Source organism: Cyprinodon tularosa, unplaced genomic scaffold (assembly GCF_016077235.1).
Source record: "Cyprinodon tularosa strain WSP-4 unplaced genomic scaffold, ASM1607723v1 ctg222, whole genome shotgun sequence".
In the NCBI taxonomy this organism is placed as follows: Eukaryota; Metazoa; Chordata; class Actinopteri; order Cyprinodontiformes; family Cyprinodontidae; genus Cyprinodon; species Cyprinodon tularosa.
In genome coordinates this window covers 1,378,237-1,398,364 of record NW_024038830.1, presented here as the reverse complement: position 1 = coordinate 1,398,364, position 20,128 = coordinate 1,378,237, and the positions used below count along the sequence as shown (strand labels likewise).

At 37.9% G+C, this 20,128-nt stretch overlaps 1 protein-coding gene across 3 annotated transcripts in view; it reads left to right on the top strand.

Annotated features, from left to right (window-relative positions):
* mnat1 (MNAT1 component of CDK activating kinase) overlaps positions 1 to 20,128 on the top strand; it is a 52,924-nt gene that overhangs the window by 770 nt on the left and 32,026 nt on the right. The window contains exons 2-7 of one of the 3 annotated variants that reach the window (XM_038286232.1): positions 2,164 to 2,295; positions 11,881 to 12,033; positions 12,404 to 12,477; positions 15,172 to 15,275; positions 15,403 to 15,543; positions 16,916 to 17,047. In XM_038286232.1, the coding sequence (XP_038142160.1) occupies positions 2,207 to 2,295; positions 11,881 to 12,033; positions 12,404 to 12,477; positions 15,172 to 15,275; positions 15,403 to 15,543; positions 16,916 to 17,047 (693 nt within the window). In that variant the 5' untranslated portion in view covers positions 2,164 to 2,206. Of the gene's footprint in view, positions 1 to 2,109; positions 2,296 to 11,880; positions 12,034 to 12,403; positions 12,478 to 15,171; positions 15,276 to 15,402; positions 15,544 to 16,915; positions 17,048 to 20,128 lie in introns of those variants that run through there. The other 2 variants (XM_038286231.1, XM_038286233.1) reach the window with 2 other exon arrangements.

The window sequence follows — 20,128 nt, the reverse complement described above, 5'->3', positions numbered from 1 at the left end:
CTATAAATTCAACATACTGCAACATATGATAAAATAGGTTTTGTATTGAACTGTAGTAAAATCATTTATGAACTATAAATAAACTGTATTAAGGAAAATTCATTACTAAGCTCTAACAAAACAATCTTAGAAAAAATCCATCCAAAACAATTAATAATTATTCCTTTACAATTTCTGTTTGCAATTTTATGATTTTTATAATCCAACATTGACCTTACATCGAAATAATCATTGTTCTAATGGAGTTAATAATTAAAGATTAAATTAGTTAAGTGAAAACATCCTGCTGGAAATAGCACTTTGATATGGTTTCTTTAAAATATAAATATAAAATGCATGGATGAATGGATGGATGGATGGATGGATGGATGGATGGATGGATAGATAGATAGATAGATAGATAGATAGATAGATAGATAGATAGATAGATAGATTTCCTTTTTTTGGCAAGGCATGTTGTGATTTATAAAAGGAGGTGGAATAAATATATGTACAGTTCTTTCTAATCCAAAAACGTATTAGTTAATTTGAACACAATCAATTTATTATACTTACCGTATTTAAATGCTTAGAGTGTCTCTAAAGATTACAACCCCAGTTAGAATGATGATTTGTTAACCAGTATTTTATGTAAATATTATGTCTTTGGTACCATCAAACTAGAAATCAGAGAAACAAAGTGTCTTAAAAATTATTGAAATAAATTAAGATGAAATAAGGTGAGGGTTTGAGCCTTTATCAAAGTATTTTTTAATTCATTTTTAGCATTCAGTTGTCTTTGGTTCACACTGCCATTAATCATAGGAAATCTTTGTATCATTTTTAAAGTCATTTTTAAGCTAAAGCTTTGTTATTCTTGGAGGGCTTAAATAATCAAGCATGTCAGATTCTTTAAGCCAGGAAAAGAGTACAGAAAGGAAATTTTATATTTATAGTAAAGATAATGTGGTGATCAACTATTTCAAAAGTGTATGAAATTCTGGAGCTTTATTTGAAATTAATAAAAATAAAAACAGAAACTGGATACTTAGGCATTGCGGAGGTTGACAGAAACATTTCTAGCAAGTTCTGGTGGTCTATGTGAAACAACACCCTTCTGTACTCACTGTATATTTAGACTAGGATCTCCAAAGCAGGTCTCTTTTTTTTTTTTGTCTTGCAGAGAAAATATTCAAAAGTAGGTGAAATATCAGACCTGGTGCAGGAAATAGTTTTGGTCTGATGAAACAAAGCGGAAACATGTGTATAACTCACAGTGAAACATGTTAGTGGCATCATGCTGTGGGTTGACGTTTATCCAAAATTGAATCAAGGTTACTGTCAAGGTAAAAAGCATTATTTTTCAGCATCACAGTCAGCCCAAATACTTACATTTAAATAAAAAAAAGAGGTAGTTCAATGTCCAGATGAACATTTTTCAGAAAATCTGTGAGTTTACATAAAGGTTACTGTGAACAAGAGGTGCACTCAGATTGTGAAAAGTTTAGAAAGTTTTTGCAAGGTGTTTTAGGGACAATTCTCTTCCTGTTTAAACCATCACCACCCTGTTCCACTTTAATGGACGATTGATTATTGTTTATTTGCTGAGATGTATTTGTAAACAAATTAAATAAAAAAAAAACAATGAACATTTAAACTAATTGCATCAGAAGTTAACTATGATAACACAAAAATTTAAAAATAATATTTTAGTTTTGCAGCTTTTCTAAGATTTATGTTGTAAACTGTAAATTCAAAATCTCAAGAAATACATTTTAAGCACCTAAAAATGCTAGATTATGTATGCTGAATCTGTCATGTCAAAAATGACAGTATTATCATTCTTAATCAATGCATAAAAAAACTAAAAAATATATTGTCCATGTCAGAATTAAAAAATAGATTTTCCTTGATGGTTTTTGGGGCCCTTAGTTCGCTTCAGGATTGGCCCCCCCTCTTGTAGAGTTGGTATATGCTATATGAAGACAAGGGATGCTCATTGAGTGCTATCAAAGAAGATTGAATTTATAAATGAAGCTGTTGTTTGTATGTACACCAGAATGTACATCGAGATATTTCACTTTTTTTTCTTCTGCGGAATAGGAACCATTGTTATTGAGCAGTTTTCCACCGGAGCGCTTTTGGTGTGACGCCTTAGTTCTCCTCGGCGCTCTTATCTTACAGATGATTACTTTTTTCTGAAGCCTGTCTCAAACAGAAGGGAAAAATGGACGACCAAGGTTGTCCGAGATGCAAAACCACCAAGTACCGCAACCCGTCCCTGAAGCTGATGGTGAACGTCTGCGGCCACACGCTGTGAGTCCTGATAACCGGGATTATTTCTCTAAAACAAAGCTGAGTTTATGGAATAATCCACAGGGAAACTGAGAGACAGCACTTAGATGTCAGCAAAGGAGCATCTAACCTGGGTTTAGCGTTTAATTGAATTCAATTGCTTGCGTTTGTTTTTGTTTTATTCCAAAAAAGAGTGATAGTTTATTTTCTTCTCCTTTCAGACCATGTTTAATTAAACTAAACCTGTAAAAATGAACTCCTGATCAGATTACTGCATCTTTAATGCACCCATCCTATCGCTGACACATTCTAATTAAGCTATTTAGACTAATATTTACAGTGTATAGAATAAAAATATGATATATTGTTAACATAACAGATTAACTCTCTATTTTGTTATTGTGCATGCCTACAGTGACGCAGTTGGTAAAACTGTTTTGCAGCATGAAGGTTCTCGGTTCAAATCCCAGCCAAGCGTTTCTTCCTCCTACAGTTTTAAACATGCCTGCTGGGTCAGCTGGATATGTTGTTTTTACCTGTGTGACTCTATGGGGATCTGTCCATAATGCAACCCAACTCTCCCCCTACAGTTTCATAGAAGCACTGATGCTTATTTAATATCAGTAAGACAGAATGTAAGCATAAAACAACTTTTTCAGCAGCCCAAGGAAAACAGAATAATCTGAAAGTTTTATAAAGAAAAGCTCAAAAGGAGGATATTAAATAAGATTTAGAGATATTGATTGTTCAGATTTATACAGATTAGGATTCTATATCTGAAATCTGATGGGATTAATTCTATGTTTCCCTGTATAGACCATACTAGTCGACTTGAAAAGTACCTTGAGAGGATTTTAGCAGCGAATCGGTGCTGCATAGGTAGTTAAATTACTTTGATGTTATTGTTTAATAACTTAATGAGAAACAAACATTTTGTACCTTTTTTTCATTATCTAAGTGTGTATATCATTTTCCAGATTCTTAAGTGTGTTTGGAAATTAAAATTTTCCTGGATTTTTAAAAGAACAATTGGCAAAGTCTCTCATTGGTTGCATTCATTATTAATATGAGAAGTTATGCACCTGAAATATAACATCTAAGGAGTCTGTTGCATTGTTATAATCCCTTTAATTTTATGATGATATTGGCATTCTCTCTGTTTTAAAACAGAGAGAATGCTTGGTTTTGGTTGGTTTTAGCAACCAAAACCAAGTACAGTTCATTGTAATTTCAAAACCAGAAAAAAAAAAAACACAAAACAAAGCTGTTTCATGAATCTAAAGAGTGGGAATTGTCTTTAACATTGATATTTTATAACTAACAAATATGTGAAGCAGAAAAAAAAATGTTTTTTTACCAAATCTTCTATTCTTTTTGAGAAAATTCAACAGTTTTAATTGGATCCTAATACCAAGTATGATAAATGGATTAAAATCTGGGACGCTAAAAGACCAGATCAAGCTTTTGCATCCATCCTAAACTTATATGTACAATTGGAAAGAAGAGTCTTGCATTAATTATAAAACAAAAACAACTTATATGTCCAGCCTTTTAACAAGAGAGCAACAAACACTCTATTTAGATAATGTCATCGTAGTCCACGGAGAGAAAATAGGAATGTCCTTATTTAAAATTACAATGCTTATGCAGTGCAAAAATACTATTGGCAATCAAGCAGCCCCACAGCATGATACTGCCACCACCATGCGTGACAGTTTGTAGTGTTCTTAGATTTCAAAGCTTCTTTGGCTCCTTCAAATTAGGGCTGAAACAATAGTGGTTGATTAATAAAATGATTGTCAGCTTTAGTAATCTATTAATCATTAGCTGGAGATATACAGACTAATATATGCCATTAGATAAAACAGCATCCCAATCAGAGCAGTGAATATGCCAAAATAGTAAAAAAAATATATAGATTTTGCATTTATGATGAAAAACCTTTTGTTTGTCCGTGATTATCCAGAATTCATCAACTGGAACAGTTTTAACTTTACCTGGTCTAAATTCTGTATAAAAGTTTCTTTCAGGCACCTTTTGCTATCTTACCATTAATTGGGAAAAAAAAATCAATAGATTGACACAATCCTAAAATACTCATTGGTGACATCCCTGCTTCAAAAATGTTCTTAAAGGTTTGAACAGATAACTCAATCTTTGCCCCTTAAACATTTCTCCAGAGGATATTTTGCTTGTCCATACTGGGTGCTGCAGATATAAGGCCAACATTAAGATACTGATTTTGAAATAAGGACTTCATTCTTGGTTATGAACCCCTTAGTTCATAGTGATGCTAAGCAGGCTCCATTATTGACAGTCACCGTGCCATGTGAACAATTTTCATTTAATTGTGGGCTTCCTGAACATCTTCATTAAACTCCTTCATTTGATGAGAATAATCTGGGTCTGGTTGTGGATACTTGCAGATGGTTTTGTGCTTTATTAGGACAATGACATGAAACACAGTCCTGGGGTGCAGTAGTAGAAGATTTTTGCTTTATTTCAGGGCACTTGGGTTTATTTACTGGTTGAATCAGGAATGGCATATGGCTTAGAAAACTGCAAGAGCTTCCTGACATTTAGCTTTCTAGATTGCTCTTCCCATAGCTGTGTCCTTCTCATATCTATTGAAATTTTCTAAACCATTTTTAGAAACTGAATCTCTGCCAGGAAGCCAATTAACTCTGCAAATCTTGTCCAGAATAGTGTTCAAAGATCCAACCAGAGTGCTGGCAAAACCTCTTTGATGGCTGCGAGTGGTTGAGATGCGACTTAAAGGAAGTTTAACCACATACTAATGAGGGTATTTGTGGATTTTGGAGCTTGTATTGCCTGTATTAGAGAAGATTTCATTCAAGGTTGTGTTGTTGGTTCGTAATCTTAACAAGTGTGCATTTACTGCCTTTCAAATCCTTAGGTTGTTGAAGAATGGATTTAATCTTCTAGCCATAACTAACTTTTTAAATGTGATTCTTTTTCTTAGCTCTTCAGGTTCTGTTTAAAGTAAGATGTTGTCTTTATCCACTTAGACTCAGACACCTTTTATTGTCATTTCGTATACACAGAGTGTATAAAAAACAAAATTAAATTATTTGCAGCTCTCCTTACATTTTGCCCAAATCATAAAACTAGTTTTTCAAATGATGCTAAGCTGTCGATGCTAACTAAATTTCTGTTCTAAGATGTTACTAACACAAAATTAGTAAGAATCAATTTAGGAGGCATTTCTAAGAAGAATAGAAATGTTTCATCACAGGTAAAAACAAATCAGTCAGTAGAGTTTTACATGGTTTATTTTTAATCAGCGGTTAAGGCTTTAGCTTATTCTGTCACCTGTTTACAGAAGCCTAGACGTAAACCTATCAGAAGCTGTGCCCTTTCAGCGGATGTCCTGCAGCTAGTGGCCTCAAGAACATGACTTTTCCGACCCTCTCTTCTGCTTATTGAGCGTAGCGTTTGGAAGTGCTGGTGCTTGGTCATCAGGTCAGAGGGGCTCATAGCTCGTCTCGCTCGGTCTGGATCCAGGAAAATTAAAACATTTCTGCAAATGAAGCAATTTCAGTGACGTTGTGGCTCAGGTCACCTTGGCTTTGCTCCTGCTTAGAGCTGGTGTGACAGAATATTTATGCGGTATATGCGTCTGTTCCCTTATTTCTGTCATCTCTGATATAATTCTAGGGACGTTTTAATATTTGTTTTGTAGAATCTAAAAGCCAGCTCAGGTCTCAATAGTTTAACTGACAAGTTGTTTTTCTATATAGTTTAATGTGCACCCTTGGCTTCTAGATCACCTTTAACCAGTTATATGATCGACACTATGTTGATCTTGATTGTTCTCTGTTATAATTAGGATCAAATCACATTGCTCTAAAAAGCTACAATAACTGATTGAATTATCTGAACTGAATTTGGATTTTGTATATTAGCATATTAATCAGAAACTACCTTCAAATTACATCTGTTGTTATTAGGCTCTATGAAAATGGACAGAAGTACATTTCACCTTTCAAAAAAACAGCTTTTAAATAGTTTAAATATGGAATCATTACGTTTTTGAATTAAAACCCGGTTATTGCTGTAAAAGGCACGTGCTTTGCTATTCAAACTGAGCAAAAGCAAACCGTGGAAGTTTTGTTGACTTGTATCGTTCAGCCTCACATTACTTTGTCATTCCGCTCCGCGCCTCTAAATTTAAACTCCACCAGAGCACATTTTGGATGCACATCTGTCATCAGAAGAGCTTGATGTGTTTTATGTATGATGTTTGCAGAATGACTTCTGGCCCTTGTCTGTTGGTATTTGACGCATTGAACATTCGGCAAAACAAATGTAGGTGTGATCAGGAGTGGGTTAATGTGAGGCTTAAAGAGAGGATAAGCTATTAACACAAAGAACTAAAATGTAGCTTGTTGGACACCATTGTTATTATAATTATCATCACCAGTTCACATCTATCTAGGCAATAGATGAAATATAGATCAGAAAAGACCACCAGTGTTTGTTTAATAGTCTAATAATAATCTAACTCTACTTTTATTGGACAGACTTGTGTCACCAGAAATGTCCTAAAGTGGGTGTTTGACATGTTTAATACTATAAATCTTTTGTGAACTGAAAACATTGATTCAAATACTTGACATTTTAAGTTGGTCTGACTAGTTAAAATAATGCATTAAAATTTTATTTAAGCAATATTACAGAAATTAATATGAAACAGAACTAATCCAGCAGCTCATATCCAGAGTTAACATGATCTAGTTGTATAAAACGTGTCCTGCTCTAAACCAAACTCAGCTGGAGGTCTTAGCTGGTTGTCATGGAAGATCCCCTTCATTTAAACTTTCCATTCTTCTCCAGCTCTGCTAGATCCATGACTTCCCTTTTATGAACTGTATGTTTGAAATGCCTGAAAGGTTCCTGTCAGGTCTAAGCACCTAAAACATCATACATACATACAGGGAAACAAAGAAGGCACAGAGAAAATTAATTTAGTTTTACTCGCGAGGAGAGTAGGAAGAGACTGTGGAGTTTATAAATCTCCAACCCACTCTGCAGTCTTCAGCTTTCTCCTCGCTATTTATTGAAGTCAGGGGATGTCCCTAATTACACAAGCTGAGGTTTAACTAAGGGAAAGGGAAACAAAATGATCTTACTTTAAACCTCAGCACATATGTTAAAACAAAGCATGTGGTTGTTTTACAATTGAATTGTTCCAAGAACACATGTTTAGAAGAAACATGTGATAGATGTTCAGGCCTCTTTCACAACCCGTCCATTGCATGACCTTTATCTGGAACGATTTTTAACAAGAGTTAATAAACGATGAATCACACATTATACATCATAATAGTTCATTAGTACACAACCCATGAAACACAAACGGAGTATAAATAAATATTTCTAACAGTTCCTCAATGACGCTGAGGTTAGGAAGCTGACATGAAACCATCAGTTCTTCTAGATATTGAAGCCTTTATGTTAAAAAGCTCAAATTTTCTTCATTGTTTTCTTGGGAAGCACAATAAAGCAATATCACTTCATATCTCCATATCACCTAAATTATTTATTTATCATTTAGGTGAAGCCTTACCCAGAACTGTGTGGCATTCTGGGGAATGTAGGCATTGGGAGAAATCTTTGCATCTTAACCATGTTTGTTAAGTTTAAATGGTAGTAGAGCTGACCTATATTTAAAGGTTAAGGTTATATTTTTATAGGTTTTGGGTTACAACTAGGGTTGAAACAATTAATCGGATTAATCATGATTAATCAATTATTGAAATAATTGTCAACTAATTAAGTAATCGATTAATCGTTAACTGGAGTATAATGACCCTAAAACATGGCTTTAGCTGATAAAGCGACCCACTTAGAGCAGTAATTTTACCAAGATTTTAAAAAATATATATATATAAAATGTGCATTTAAGACAAAAAAGAAACTTTTCCATCTGTCAGTACACTCTATGCAGAAATCCTTTATTCGAGAAGTTTGAGTTTCAACTTGTTTAATTTCGTAAAAAAAACCTTTGGCTGTCCGGTTATTAGCAATTAATGGAAGAAATAATCGACAGATTAATCAATTTGTAAAATATTCGTTAGTTGCAGCCGTAGTTAAAACTAAACATTTTGTTATTTTTTGCCTTAATTTCAAGTGGATAAAAAAACAAAAAAATAGCTTATCTTAATAATTATTAAGATCAACTGATATGAAATGCTTATGCAATTTTAAGCAATATTGCACAGCCCTAGTATTTTCTGAGACTTTTTTTTTTTGTTCTCATCATCAACACTTTTCAAGGGCTCAAACTGCTGTTGATCTTCCTAAATCCCTCATATTTCACTCCTTAGTTTATGTTTGAACACTGCTGATTGGCATTCTACAGTCCTTGGATGTCCTATTATATGTTTTACCTGTTTTGTAATGTTCAGCTACACCTTGTATCAGATCTTTGATGATCAATTTGTTTTCCCAGGTTTATTTTTCCTAGCGCAGTCTGGACTCAGTCTTTGGTCTGGGAAGGTCAACGACTCTATTAGAGTAACCCGTAGGCATCCTTTGCTCTGGCTCTTTCCTGCAAAGATGCAGGCTGTGTGACAATGGGGTGGTAGTGTTGGGATGTGCTGGCAGAGTCTCTTTGCTGAGCCAGGAGGACCCTGTTTACCTTCCTATTACCACCCCCCTCTCTGACCTGCTGACAGCTGCAGATGAAGAGATAGGAGCCTGGAGCTCTGAGCAGGACAGGTGAGAGAGGGAGGAGTCCAAAGCCCTCTGTCAGCAACAACAGCCCTGGGACATAGAATTGGCAAGCTGCTACCCCTGAAACGTCTTTCTGTCTGAGCAGGGTTTCAGTGGCAAGATGTCTCTGAACATTAAAGCTGGCAGAGAGCAGAATACGGAAAGTCTCCACCCTTATTTTAAGGGGTCACCTCTCGACTCTAGAGTTACACAGGATTTCCCCTTAAGAGGGTTCTGTTGTGTGGTCCATTTATGGGGCAGGGGGCAAGCTACTCCCCGCTCCTTGCCCCGTGTTGATGAATGGGCTCTTTGTGGGCCTGTGGAAACAAGCAGAATCCCTCCATCCACCTCCATATGGTGAGGCCTATAGATGTGCTGTAGCCTGAGGCCGCATAGAACATCTGCCTCTTCCAGGGAGCACTCCGACCTCTGAGACGTCAACTGGACACCACACATGTTTCTGGCCGCCGCTTTGCTTTCATTTTCAACATTTCAGCTTGGCTATGGCCAAGCCAAACAGACGCCTGATAGTATTAGTGCTTTCAGTCGTGGCAGGTTGGGTTTGTTTGACCCTTATTGGAAGCTTTAGATGTAAACAGAGAAATTCCATGTCTATGCACTTTCCTCTTTTGCTCTGTTTTGTGCTTTGTGTCCTGCTGATTAGGTAAAACGTCTTTGAGGATGCCTCTGTTCTGAACTCTCTGCTCTACTTCTGATTTGGCTCGATTCCACTGCAACGCAGTGACTCAACCATACCGCCAGTGAGGTGTTCTGAAAAACATGCTTTTCTTCTCAAATTGCTCTAAAATTCAGATGATGCCTGGTGCTTTAAAACTGAGGGTGATGTTTGGGAAACCAGATGTCCATTTTTGTGAGGGTGGTCATGAGCTGGAAGTTGGATTTGTGTGGCAATAAAGCTCCATGGAGACTTGATTAAAAGATCGACTGTGCAAACGTTTATCCAGCCTCTCCTGTCTCTCAGGGGGAAACAAAGGGACATTCCCATTGTCTGCAGTGTCTACTCTCCACTTGAGTGTAACTGATGGGTAAACGCCTACCTGCATAAAGGTGTGATTGATTGGTAGACTCAGGATTGTGCCCTCAGGTGTGCCTGCTGATCAGGCTGCCTTAGACATTGTTGAGAAGATGCATAGAGCAAACCTTCCAGACTGGGAGATCCTCAGTTTTTCATTTTAAATTTCATCCTCTATTAGAAGTCCAGCATTATGTGAGAGATTGAAGACCAGATGAGAAACTTATTATGACTCTTCTGTTATGTTTTATGTTAAATTTCCATTCCTATGCTTTTAATTCACACATAAATGTTTTTTTGCATCAAATGCATTTTAATGTCGATTAAAGATAATCTAAGTTAATACAAATATCAGTTTTCAAATAATGATTTAATCGAGTTTCATAGTCTGGAGTTTGACTCGGCCGCTTCAAAACTTTGATTTTGCGTTTTTGACCTGTTTGACCCGTGCATTGCCCACCTGTTTGAACCTAAATCACAAAATTATAGCTGGACCTATTCCTGGATTATCTGGCAAACAACATAATTCTTGCTTCCATCACTTACGGCTAGATGTGCAGGTCCTAAAGCAGCAAAGCTGGACCAGACCTTTAAAATACCCCCATGTTTGACTGGAAGCGCAAGGCTCTTTGTCTGAAATACTGATAGTTTTACCTCAGATGTGCAAAAAGTTCTACCTATTTTGTCAGTTGATAAAATATCCCAAAACATTTGAGGATCATAAGATGTTGTCTATTTAAATGTAAGATGTAAAATCGTGGCTCTCACTGATGTTTAATGGAGTAGGAAAGTCTTAGAATTGATTTTGTAACCTTTGCCAGACTGATGGAAGTCTGGTGTTGGATTTTTTCAGATCGGGGCATATTGCTTTTTAAAATCGTTAGCATGCATTATGTTTTCACAGGGGAACTATTTATGTTGTTGGAATTGATCACAGCTTTTTGAAAACAGGGTTAATAATGTTTTAGTCCTCCATTTAACCAAATGGGCAATATCTTTATTATTTGTTTTTTATTCTACCTCTCATGAAATAGAAGAAAATTGTGGCTTTAGCGCCTTTATTTTGAAAATGGTCTGTGAGGAAATGGAGTGAAGAGACATGCAGGTAAGATTTTGGGGTTTCATGGAGGACTGAGACTTCTGTACAAAGGTCAGATGCTCTGCTTCTTTTTAAATAGACATAACACTTGAAACTCCGTTGTAATAACAGGTTGTCTTTAATGGTAAAACTTAATATATTTGAAAAAATATCAGTTTCAGTTTGAGGGATATGAAACTTTATTACAAAAATATATGGCAGACATAATAAAAAATAATGAATTATTTTCTAAATTTGTTGTTTTAGCTTTAAAATCACAAACCTATCAGGTATAAATGAAAAACACAAAAGCCTGAGGTTTTCCGCCCCAAATTGCTCAACATATAATCTGTTCTGTGCATGAAGTCTGCACAAATTACTGAGATGGATTTTCTTTTGTTACGCAACGTGGAGGAATGGTTGACTGAGAATCTTCACCAGCAGAATGGTTGAGGTTTGCTGAAATAACAATAAAGCAAAAATTTTCCAGTGCAGACAGACGCTCGACAGAATGGATGTCAGGCTAATTTTCTCTGGCCTGAGAGTGTGAGGCGGCCTAATCGACAGTCAAATCCTAATCCCGGCCATCTTTCATGCACTTAGAAGAAATATTCCTTTCTCCCATCATCATCATCCGCTGCTCCAAAGATTACTCATGGAGAAATGTGTACAAAAATGTATTTGTACAAGCAGCCACTCAAAGCTGTTTGGCTGTGTTGTCATCCTTATAATTTGTGTCTTCTTGTCCCTCTTGCAGATGCGAGAACTGTGTGGAAATGCTGTTTGTGCGTGGCTCGGGGAACTGCGTGCAGTGCGACACGCCTCTGAGGAAGAGCAACTTTCGCGTGCAGCTCTTCGAAGATGCTTCAGTGGACAAGGAAGTAGAGATCCGCAAGAAGGTGATGAAAATGTGAGTGAGTTGGGTTGGGGTGGGGGGGTGAAGCATTAGGGGTGTGGTTCTGTGTGTTTATATGTTACTCCAGGCCTCCTCCCACTTCTTAAGCTGCCTTTGTCTTCCTCATTACACTGTTTGTTTTGTAGACAATGAGTCTCCCCGGGGGGGTGGGGGCAGAACCCTTTTCTCTGACAGGTTTTTACTCCGCAGCCCCTCCCTACCCTCTTTCACTCCATCTTATCAGTGTATTTTAATAGCCCCCTAATTGAGTTCTAATGCATGTGTATATTGGGCAGAATGCAGAGATGGTTTATAAAATGGTTGATTTAATGGATGCTGTTGTTGTCTGTGCTTGCCATGTGATCGCTCCTTTTGTTTTCCACAGCTATAATAAGAGAGAATTCGACTTCTCCAGCCTGAGAGACTATAACGACTATCTGGAGCAGGTGGAGGACATAGGTAGGAGCCCCAGGAGGAAGGCCTCAATCTGGAATAACTTTGATGTTTCTCATTGGCTCTGAGCTTTTTAACAGCGCTGGGAGCAAGCAGTGCTTTGGATCAGAGAAATAAATCCCTCTGAGGAGATTCAAATTGGATGGACTAATGTCCCTATCAGTGTCCAATTGACACCCTTGGTTCTGCTTCTAAAGGAGTAAAAATACAATCATGAAAGAAGTCACCACTTACTGCAATCTATAAGTTCTTATGTTTAATATAAGTTTTAGCAATATTAAATCTTCATATAATGTCAATAAAGAAACTGAATAAAACGTATTTCAACATGAGATACAAATTATAAGCACAAACCAGGTCACCAACTACTTAATATGGACGTTCCTGCTTAATAAGACTAAAATCCCACACAGGTGACATGATTGCAGCATCTTGCCAAAAATCTAAAGTGCCATTTCTTCTGGCCTAAACTACAATTGTGATTTGATTTTGAGTTTCTTCTGTTTTAACCACAAGCATAAACATGTTTGGCTTTGTTATCATGGCCTTGAAAGTTCTCTTGTCCAGAAACCATTATCTCTGGACTCTACTGTGACATGGAAAATTGCTTACCTCCAGCCCACGTGCATAGATTTGCACGCTAGATGCAGCTCGTTTTTTTGTGTGGAGGCAAACCTTCTTTAAGTGTATTATCACCACATAAATGACCAAAAAATATGGAAATTACGTTTTTATAATTGTTTTTTTTTTTACAAATGCAATGTGTTGACCAGCCCCTAGTTTGCCTTGTTTAAAGCTCAAGGCATTTAGCTTGGAAGTACTAGATAACACCATGGTGAGATTTAGGCCCCGTCCACACGAAGTCAAAACGAACACGAAACGCTAATATTTTCCAGAACGTTTGTCGTAAAGACGGAGACGTAAAATAAATGTGAGCGTCCACACGAATGCATGAAAACGCTGCAAAATGTATGCCAGGCCTATAAGTGGCGCTGTGGTGCCAAAGCAAAAATAGGCGAAAACAGGCAACGAAATGTTGGGCATGCGCACTAATATTTATACATGGTTGCCCTGCGGGTCCATTTTCGTGGTTCAGTCAAATTCAGGTGCTGAACTATGTTGTCTATATTGCTCTGTTCTCCCTGGAGATATTCCAGAAGAAGAAGATTCTGTTGTAAGCCTGACAGCAGGGTGAGTAGCATTAGCAGCAACCATTCAACACAGTACGGCGCCATTGTTGTTGTGATACTGTGTCGCGCATGCGTGTTTAGAGGCGACACTATGATGCATGCATGTAAGAAAAAAAATGCGGTTAGAGCTTAAAGATGGAAACGCGAAAACGGTGTTTCAAAATCTTCCCACTCTGAAGGCTTAATAAAAAAAAAAGATTGTTTACAGACCCCCGAAACGCCGGCTTCGTATGGATGAGAGGCTGGTTTGGTGAAAAATGTGTGCGTTTAGGCCAGGGTTTGACTTCGTGTGGAGTGCTGTCTGAGGGCTTCATAAAGAACATTATTGCATTTGTCTAGGGATTCAAAGAATTACAAAAAAATAAAAGTAAGACGCTTCACAGTATAGAAATAAAGTTACTTCATAGCTGCTAACATGCCAGGATAACGCAGTCCAAGCAAGCTTGCCTTGAAAGGAGTTTAGACCTATAGCAGGTTTTTGCTACACTAACAGTGAAAGTGGAACTCTTTTGGATTCAACAGATCTTATGAACCACTTCAATCAGCTAGATGTTGTAAAACAGTCCAAATATCCAACATCTGCTCTGTTGGCAGACACTTTGCTGTGGCCATGAAGGCTACAAGTGAAGCCCCCTAGAGGAGCGGTCCCCAACCTTTTTTGCACCACGGACCGCTATATGTCAGACAATATTTTCACGGACTGGCCGGGAGGTGGGGGTACGATAGAGTAAAATGATACGACTGGCATAAAATCAAATACAAACAGCATAAAAATAAAACAACAACCCGGTCCCATCTAGGCATAATCGGAGAAAATGACAGACGAAGTGTGCTCCTGATGTCCAGTCTGCTCCGTAGCTTTGTTTTGGTCACTGTAACCGCAGAAAATCCCGCTTCACAAAGATAGGATGTTATAGAGAGGATGAGTCTTAACCTGTATTAACCTGTGTCAAGAGGCACAGATGCACCGACTGATGGAATTGGGAGAGAATACCGCAATTTTTTATATTTTTCAAAATAAAACATCACTCAGACTCTGATCGTCGATAAATTTTATATATATACATACTTTTTTCTGTGCGGGCTGGTACCAAATGACCCACGGACCTGTACTGGTCCGCGGCCTGGTGGTTGGGGACCGCTGCCCTAGAGGATATAATGCAATTACATTTGCATGAAATAAAGTGGACATGAATAGAACTGAACATCTACAGAAGATAATGATTTATGTATAGATTTTTTTGTAATTACTTCCACTGTATTTTGTTTTTCATATGATAAATTAATGTGTTTGGTTCTGTTTAAGAGAAATAGATCAGTGTTTGGCACAGAAGCATATTATGTACTAAGTTTTCAGATTTTATTTTATTACATTGTTTTGATCCTCTTATATTACAAGAAGCAATATTTAGATTATAATTTATCACTTTTAAAAAGACTTCATAGTTACACAGCATTGATTCTTTAGAGTTAAAAGCCATCCTTTCTCCTTTTTCTGTTTTACATACAGTTTACAACCTAACAAACAACATTGATGTGGAGAACACCAAGCTGAGGATGGAGCAGTACCAGAGGGAAAACAAAGACATCATCCAGAGGAATAAGGCCAAGCTAGTATGCTCCATCTCCACTCCGCCCTTAGACAAGGCCAGACCGTGGCTTGGAGCTCGCATGACTTCTGATTTGTGGTCAGTGATGTTGCAGGTTGTTTTTAAGATCCTGTTTCCTTCTCCTCCCTCAGACGCGGGAGCAGGAAGAGCTGGAGGAGCTGCTGCTTCTGGAGCAGCAGAGCAACGAGCAGCGGCGGCTGGAGGTGCTGCAGGAGGAGAAGAGGCAGCTGCAGGCCAAGAGGAAGAGCAAACAGGCTCTGCTGGATGAACTGGTGAGAAATGCACGTGTTGTGTCACCGAATTGACTAAAACTGATAAATCTAGGGATCAGGAACGACAAGGGGAAAAAAAGCTTCTGTGCATACTTTACCTCGCATCCACAGACACACACTTACACAGTCAGCCTGAGGCTTGATGCCTGCAACACCATTAAGAGCTTATTACCAGTCATTGCACTGTGGCTTGCATTGTTCTCATTCTCTGATCCCAAAGCCTTTCAGCTTCATTGTTTTGAGTTGAGGGCTTTGGAAGTTATTGTTCCTGCAGAGCTGCCTGCAGAAGCACCATCACAGATAGCAGGCTAAGCTGTGTGCTTGTTTGTTTAAGGCACAGCGCCTGTTGACTGTAGGCAGATGAGATCAGCTCAGACCCCCCTCTGAGGGGAACTCTCCTGGGCTCTGACATCTCTACCTCTCTGTGACCATTTGCACCAGAATTTATCTATTTAGTTTCCATATCTACTGTATTCTTATCAGTAAAAACACTAATTTACATATTGGTGTTAAGGGCAGCAGCTTCTTATCATTTTCTTACCATTTCTTTTAAAATGTTTTAACGTCACAGTTTGAATTAGATTTAATAGAAACATTTAAATGATCAAGCCAAGAATATTTGAACAATCAAAGCTATTGTTGAAATTGTTTCTTATCTTAGATAAATGTTATAATTTTAGTTCTGAACCGGTTGGTTACTAGTAACTAAGAATTTTTTTTTTTCCCTCTAACTTATTAATGGAATGCCCAGATTTATGCTGTGCTCTGTCTGTCAGATGGCTGAAAATATACTATTTGCTTTCCTTTTTCCTTAATAACCAGACTAATCAACCAGCTAATTTTGGCTTATTACACTTTCTATACTATAGATTAAAAAATAAAACGGAAAAGAAAGCTGATGAGCTGCAAGAAATATCATATTTATTTAATAAGTGGTTTGAAATTTAGAGCGTTTATTATTTTGAAGGTTTTTAGTAAACACAGATAACCTTGGAGTTTTCCTTCAAGGTTATTTTTCTGGCTCGTTCCTAACCTCGGCACTGGTTCAGCATTCCTGCCTGTTGCATGAAGGCTGTTTCATGATCCCAGCTCTTGTAGTTTGTGCACTTAGACATATGTGCCTGACCTTGCATTTAATTAGAGGTTGTGTTTTCTAGACGCCGTCTGCTGCACGGTCACAACTTTTTAATATCTCTGCCTTCAGTTCAGTGAGTGCTTGCCTGAAAGCATCATTTACTGATGGTTATCTTAGCTCCAGTGATGAGTGACGGACGGAGGCTGCCGCCTGTGTTGCTCTCTGAAGGAAAAGCTCTTAATGAAACTCTTTCATGACAGACGCTGAACTCTCCCCAAATCACTTGTGTCCCTCCAGGAACAGTCTCAGCTTCCTGCCACCATCTTATTGGCTCAGCACAAAGTTCGTGCTGCCCAGCTGGAGACGCAGATAGAGCAGCAAAAACAGAATGTGAAGCCGACCAGTTTGTTTTCAACTGGAATCCAAATAGTAAGTAAAACCACTGTGGATGTTTTGGAGATCAATTGGGTTTCTAATGGGCCTGGAAAAGGCTTGTATGTAAGGTTTGAGTTTTTCCTCTCTCTCATCTAAATATTGTCCTTCCTTTCCTTCATGTCCTCAAGTTTTTCCTTTCATTTTCCTTTTCTTTGTTCTTTTTTTCCTGAGCCCTTACTTCTTTCCTTCCATGTTAGCTCAATATGTACATACTGTAAGTTCTTCCTCCTCCTTTCCTTGTCTTTGTAATGTAATGTCCTATCATCCTACTTTTCCTTCTCCCTCTGTCCTACCTTTCTCCTTTCCATTGTTGTATTTCTTCTCTCTAGCTCTCACTTTCTTCCTTATTTTCATTTCTGTCCTTCCTTCCTTTTAAACTTTTGATAGAATCCATCTCTAAACCTTTTTCTATTTATAGGGAACTTTTTACGGAGCCCCTAAAGGGACATGGAGGGGAAAAAAAGAACTTTTGCAAGATCCCGCATTAGTTTTGCGAGATCTCGCAAAACTATTGCAGGATTTCGCAAAAGTATTGCGAGATCTCGCAAAAAATAAACGTTTGCGAGATCCTGCAATAGTTTTGCGAGATCCCGCAATAGTGTTGCGAGATCCCGCAATAGTGTTGCGAGATCCCGCAATAGTGTTGCGAGATCCCGCAATAGTGTTGCGAGATCCCGCAATAGTGTTGCGAAATCTCCTGCAATAGTTTTGCGAGATCTCGCGGAATAGTTTTGCGAGATCTCGCGGAATGGTTTTGCAGGATCTCGCAAAAGTTAATTTTTTGCAAGGTCTCGCAATACTTTTGTGAGATCCCGCAATAGTTTTGCGAGATCTCCCGGAATAGTTTTGCGAGATCTCGCAAAAGTATTGCAGGATCTCGCAAAAGTTTATTTTTTGCAGGATCTCGCAAAAGTTTTATTTTTTCCCTCCATGTCCCTTTAGGGGCTCCGTACTTTTTGGACTAAAACTTAGAAACATAAAAAGTGAGACCTCTGGAAACTGTCGTTTGAAGTCCAAACTTTTTATGCATTGAAATGTAAGAATATTTGATTAAGTTGAGACATTAATTGATCCACTTCTTGAAAAGTTTTATGAGCAGGAACTGACTGGACATTAACCATCACTGTGTTCATTTAACAGGCTTTTAACTGGGCTGCAGCTGTACTTGCATAGAGATGCTGTGAAAGCATCTCCTCTTGTTATCGTCTGGTAGATCACTACCTACCAAGACTAATAGCATTTATTAGTGTGACAATCATACTTTCATATTTGAGTTAAAAAATTAGTTCACACTTTGAAATCTATTAATTTCTGAGCTAAGAATTTTTTTTCATGCCTGGTTCTTATTGTCCAAATTTTTCCATGGAGGCTATACCTGTATTGAAAATAAAAAAAGAGGTTTTAGTATTCCTTAGATTTATATGAGATGTTAAACGTTCGGGACAGAGTTTGGCTGAATAGCATTTGTTTTTTGACTTGTTGGTAATTGACCTTTAGTTGAAATAAGTTAGATTCCCGATTGATGCAGATATTTCAAGTGTCTACTTAGTAACGTAAGCAAATAATAACTTTGGAATATTTGTGAAAATCAACAGTGAAGATAGACCCCATTTTTTTCCTTGTATTGGTATCAGTCGATATATGCCCGCATTGACCGATTCACACGAAGTTTTAGCAGCCATGCCTTGATATAAAGAGAAGCGCATGCAGTGATGTAAATGGAGGAAGAAAAAGCAATATCGGTTTCAGGAATCGGCCCAAAAATATTTGCAGCACATATCGGGGATCAGTTAGACTGATTCCAGAATAATCTGTATCAGCATTAGCCTTCAAAAAAAATATGAATCAGTTGATTTCTAGCTAAGGACTCTGCCATCAGTTCAACTTTTAGAAATTGGCTAAATTTTTCCTTTTTCTTGACAAAAGCACACTTTGTAAAATGTGTGCAGATTTTCTTGCTGAATGTGACTAAAAGGTAGTGCAGGTTGTTCAATGATGATAAATGTATTCAGTCTGGTGGCTGTTGCAGTACCAAGGTGGGGGCCCGTCTTGTTCTGCTGTGTATTCAGTTGAGGCCTGATTTAATTTCCTCACTTGTTAACATCGCTGCATTAATAACTGTTCAAAATGGTAACAGTGCATGTTTGACCTGATCTGGTGCTTCTTCAGTGTGGGAACGGGCTTTGACCTCTTCGCTCGTATCATCACATTCCTCTATGAGAGCGGTGGGTCCCACGAGGGCCGAGCATGGGGGCTCCGGGCTTTAGCTGCGCCGCAGTTTATGCACACGATGTGCGAGGAGGACTTTTTTCTTGGCTGTCGTTCATGTTTTCACTCATTTATTTTCATTTTACCGGGATGAGATAAGCTGTGTCATCATCCACAGTCTGTCCAATCCAGCCCGCATGAGATACGGTTGTCTTCTCACAGTTTAGTGATGCATGGCGCTGATATCTGCTTCGTCCTCGTCTAAGGCTTGAAACTGGAGTTTGATGCAAACCACCACTTTTTTCTATACAAAACTGCATTGGAAATAGTTTTTTCTATGCTACCAGATTGGGCTTTGCACTTTTTGATAGAAGGTGGGAATTAAATAAACTTAAAGATGGAGAGAAACATGGCCCACTTGTGTTGTTCTTGGCTTCTCTCCTGGCTTTTTTTCCCAGCTTCTTTCTTGAATTTCTCTTCATCTCGTTTGTGCTGCTCTTAGTGGAACGGAGCTCTCACCACGCATCTGCTCTGTTAGACTGAGAGACGTGAGTCAGGGGAAAGTGTTGGTTTGGATTTCCCTTCCCCTCAGAGTCCAGAGGAATGACTTTGTTTTACTTGGTAGGTTTTCAGTAAAATACTGTGGGTTCCTGCACATTGCTGGAATGCATGTATCTACATGCGTTATGGTCTTTGCAAACACTGTATTGATAGACATTTTGGAAAAGCAAATCAAAAAGGTAAATATGTTAATACAATAAATCATTTGTGGTGATTATCGTTACACCCGTAACTGTCCGTGCAACAAAATAAACATTTTGGCCACTTTTATGCAAATAGACAATTACTATTGCCAAAATATGTTTT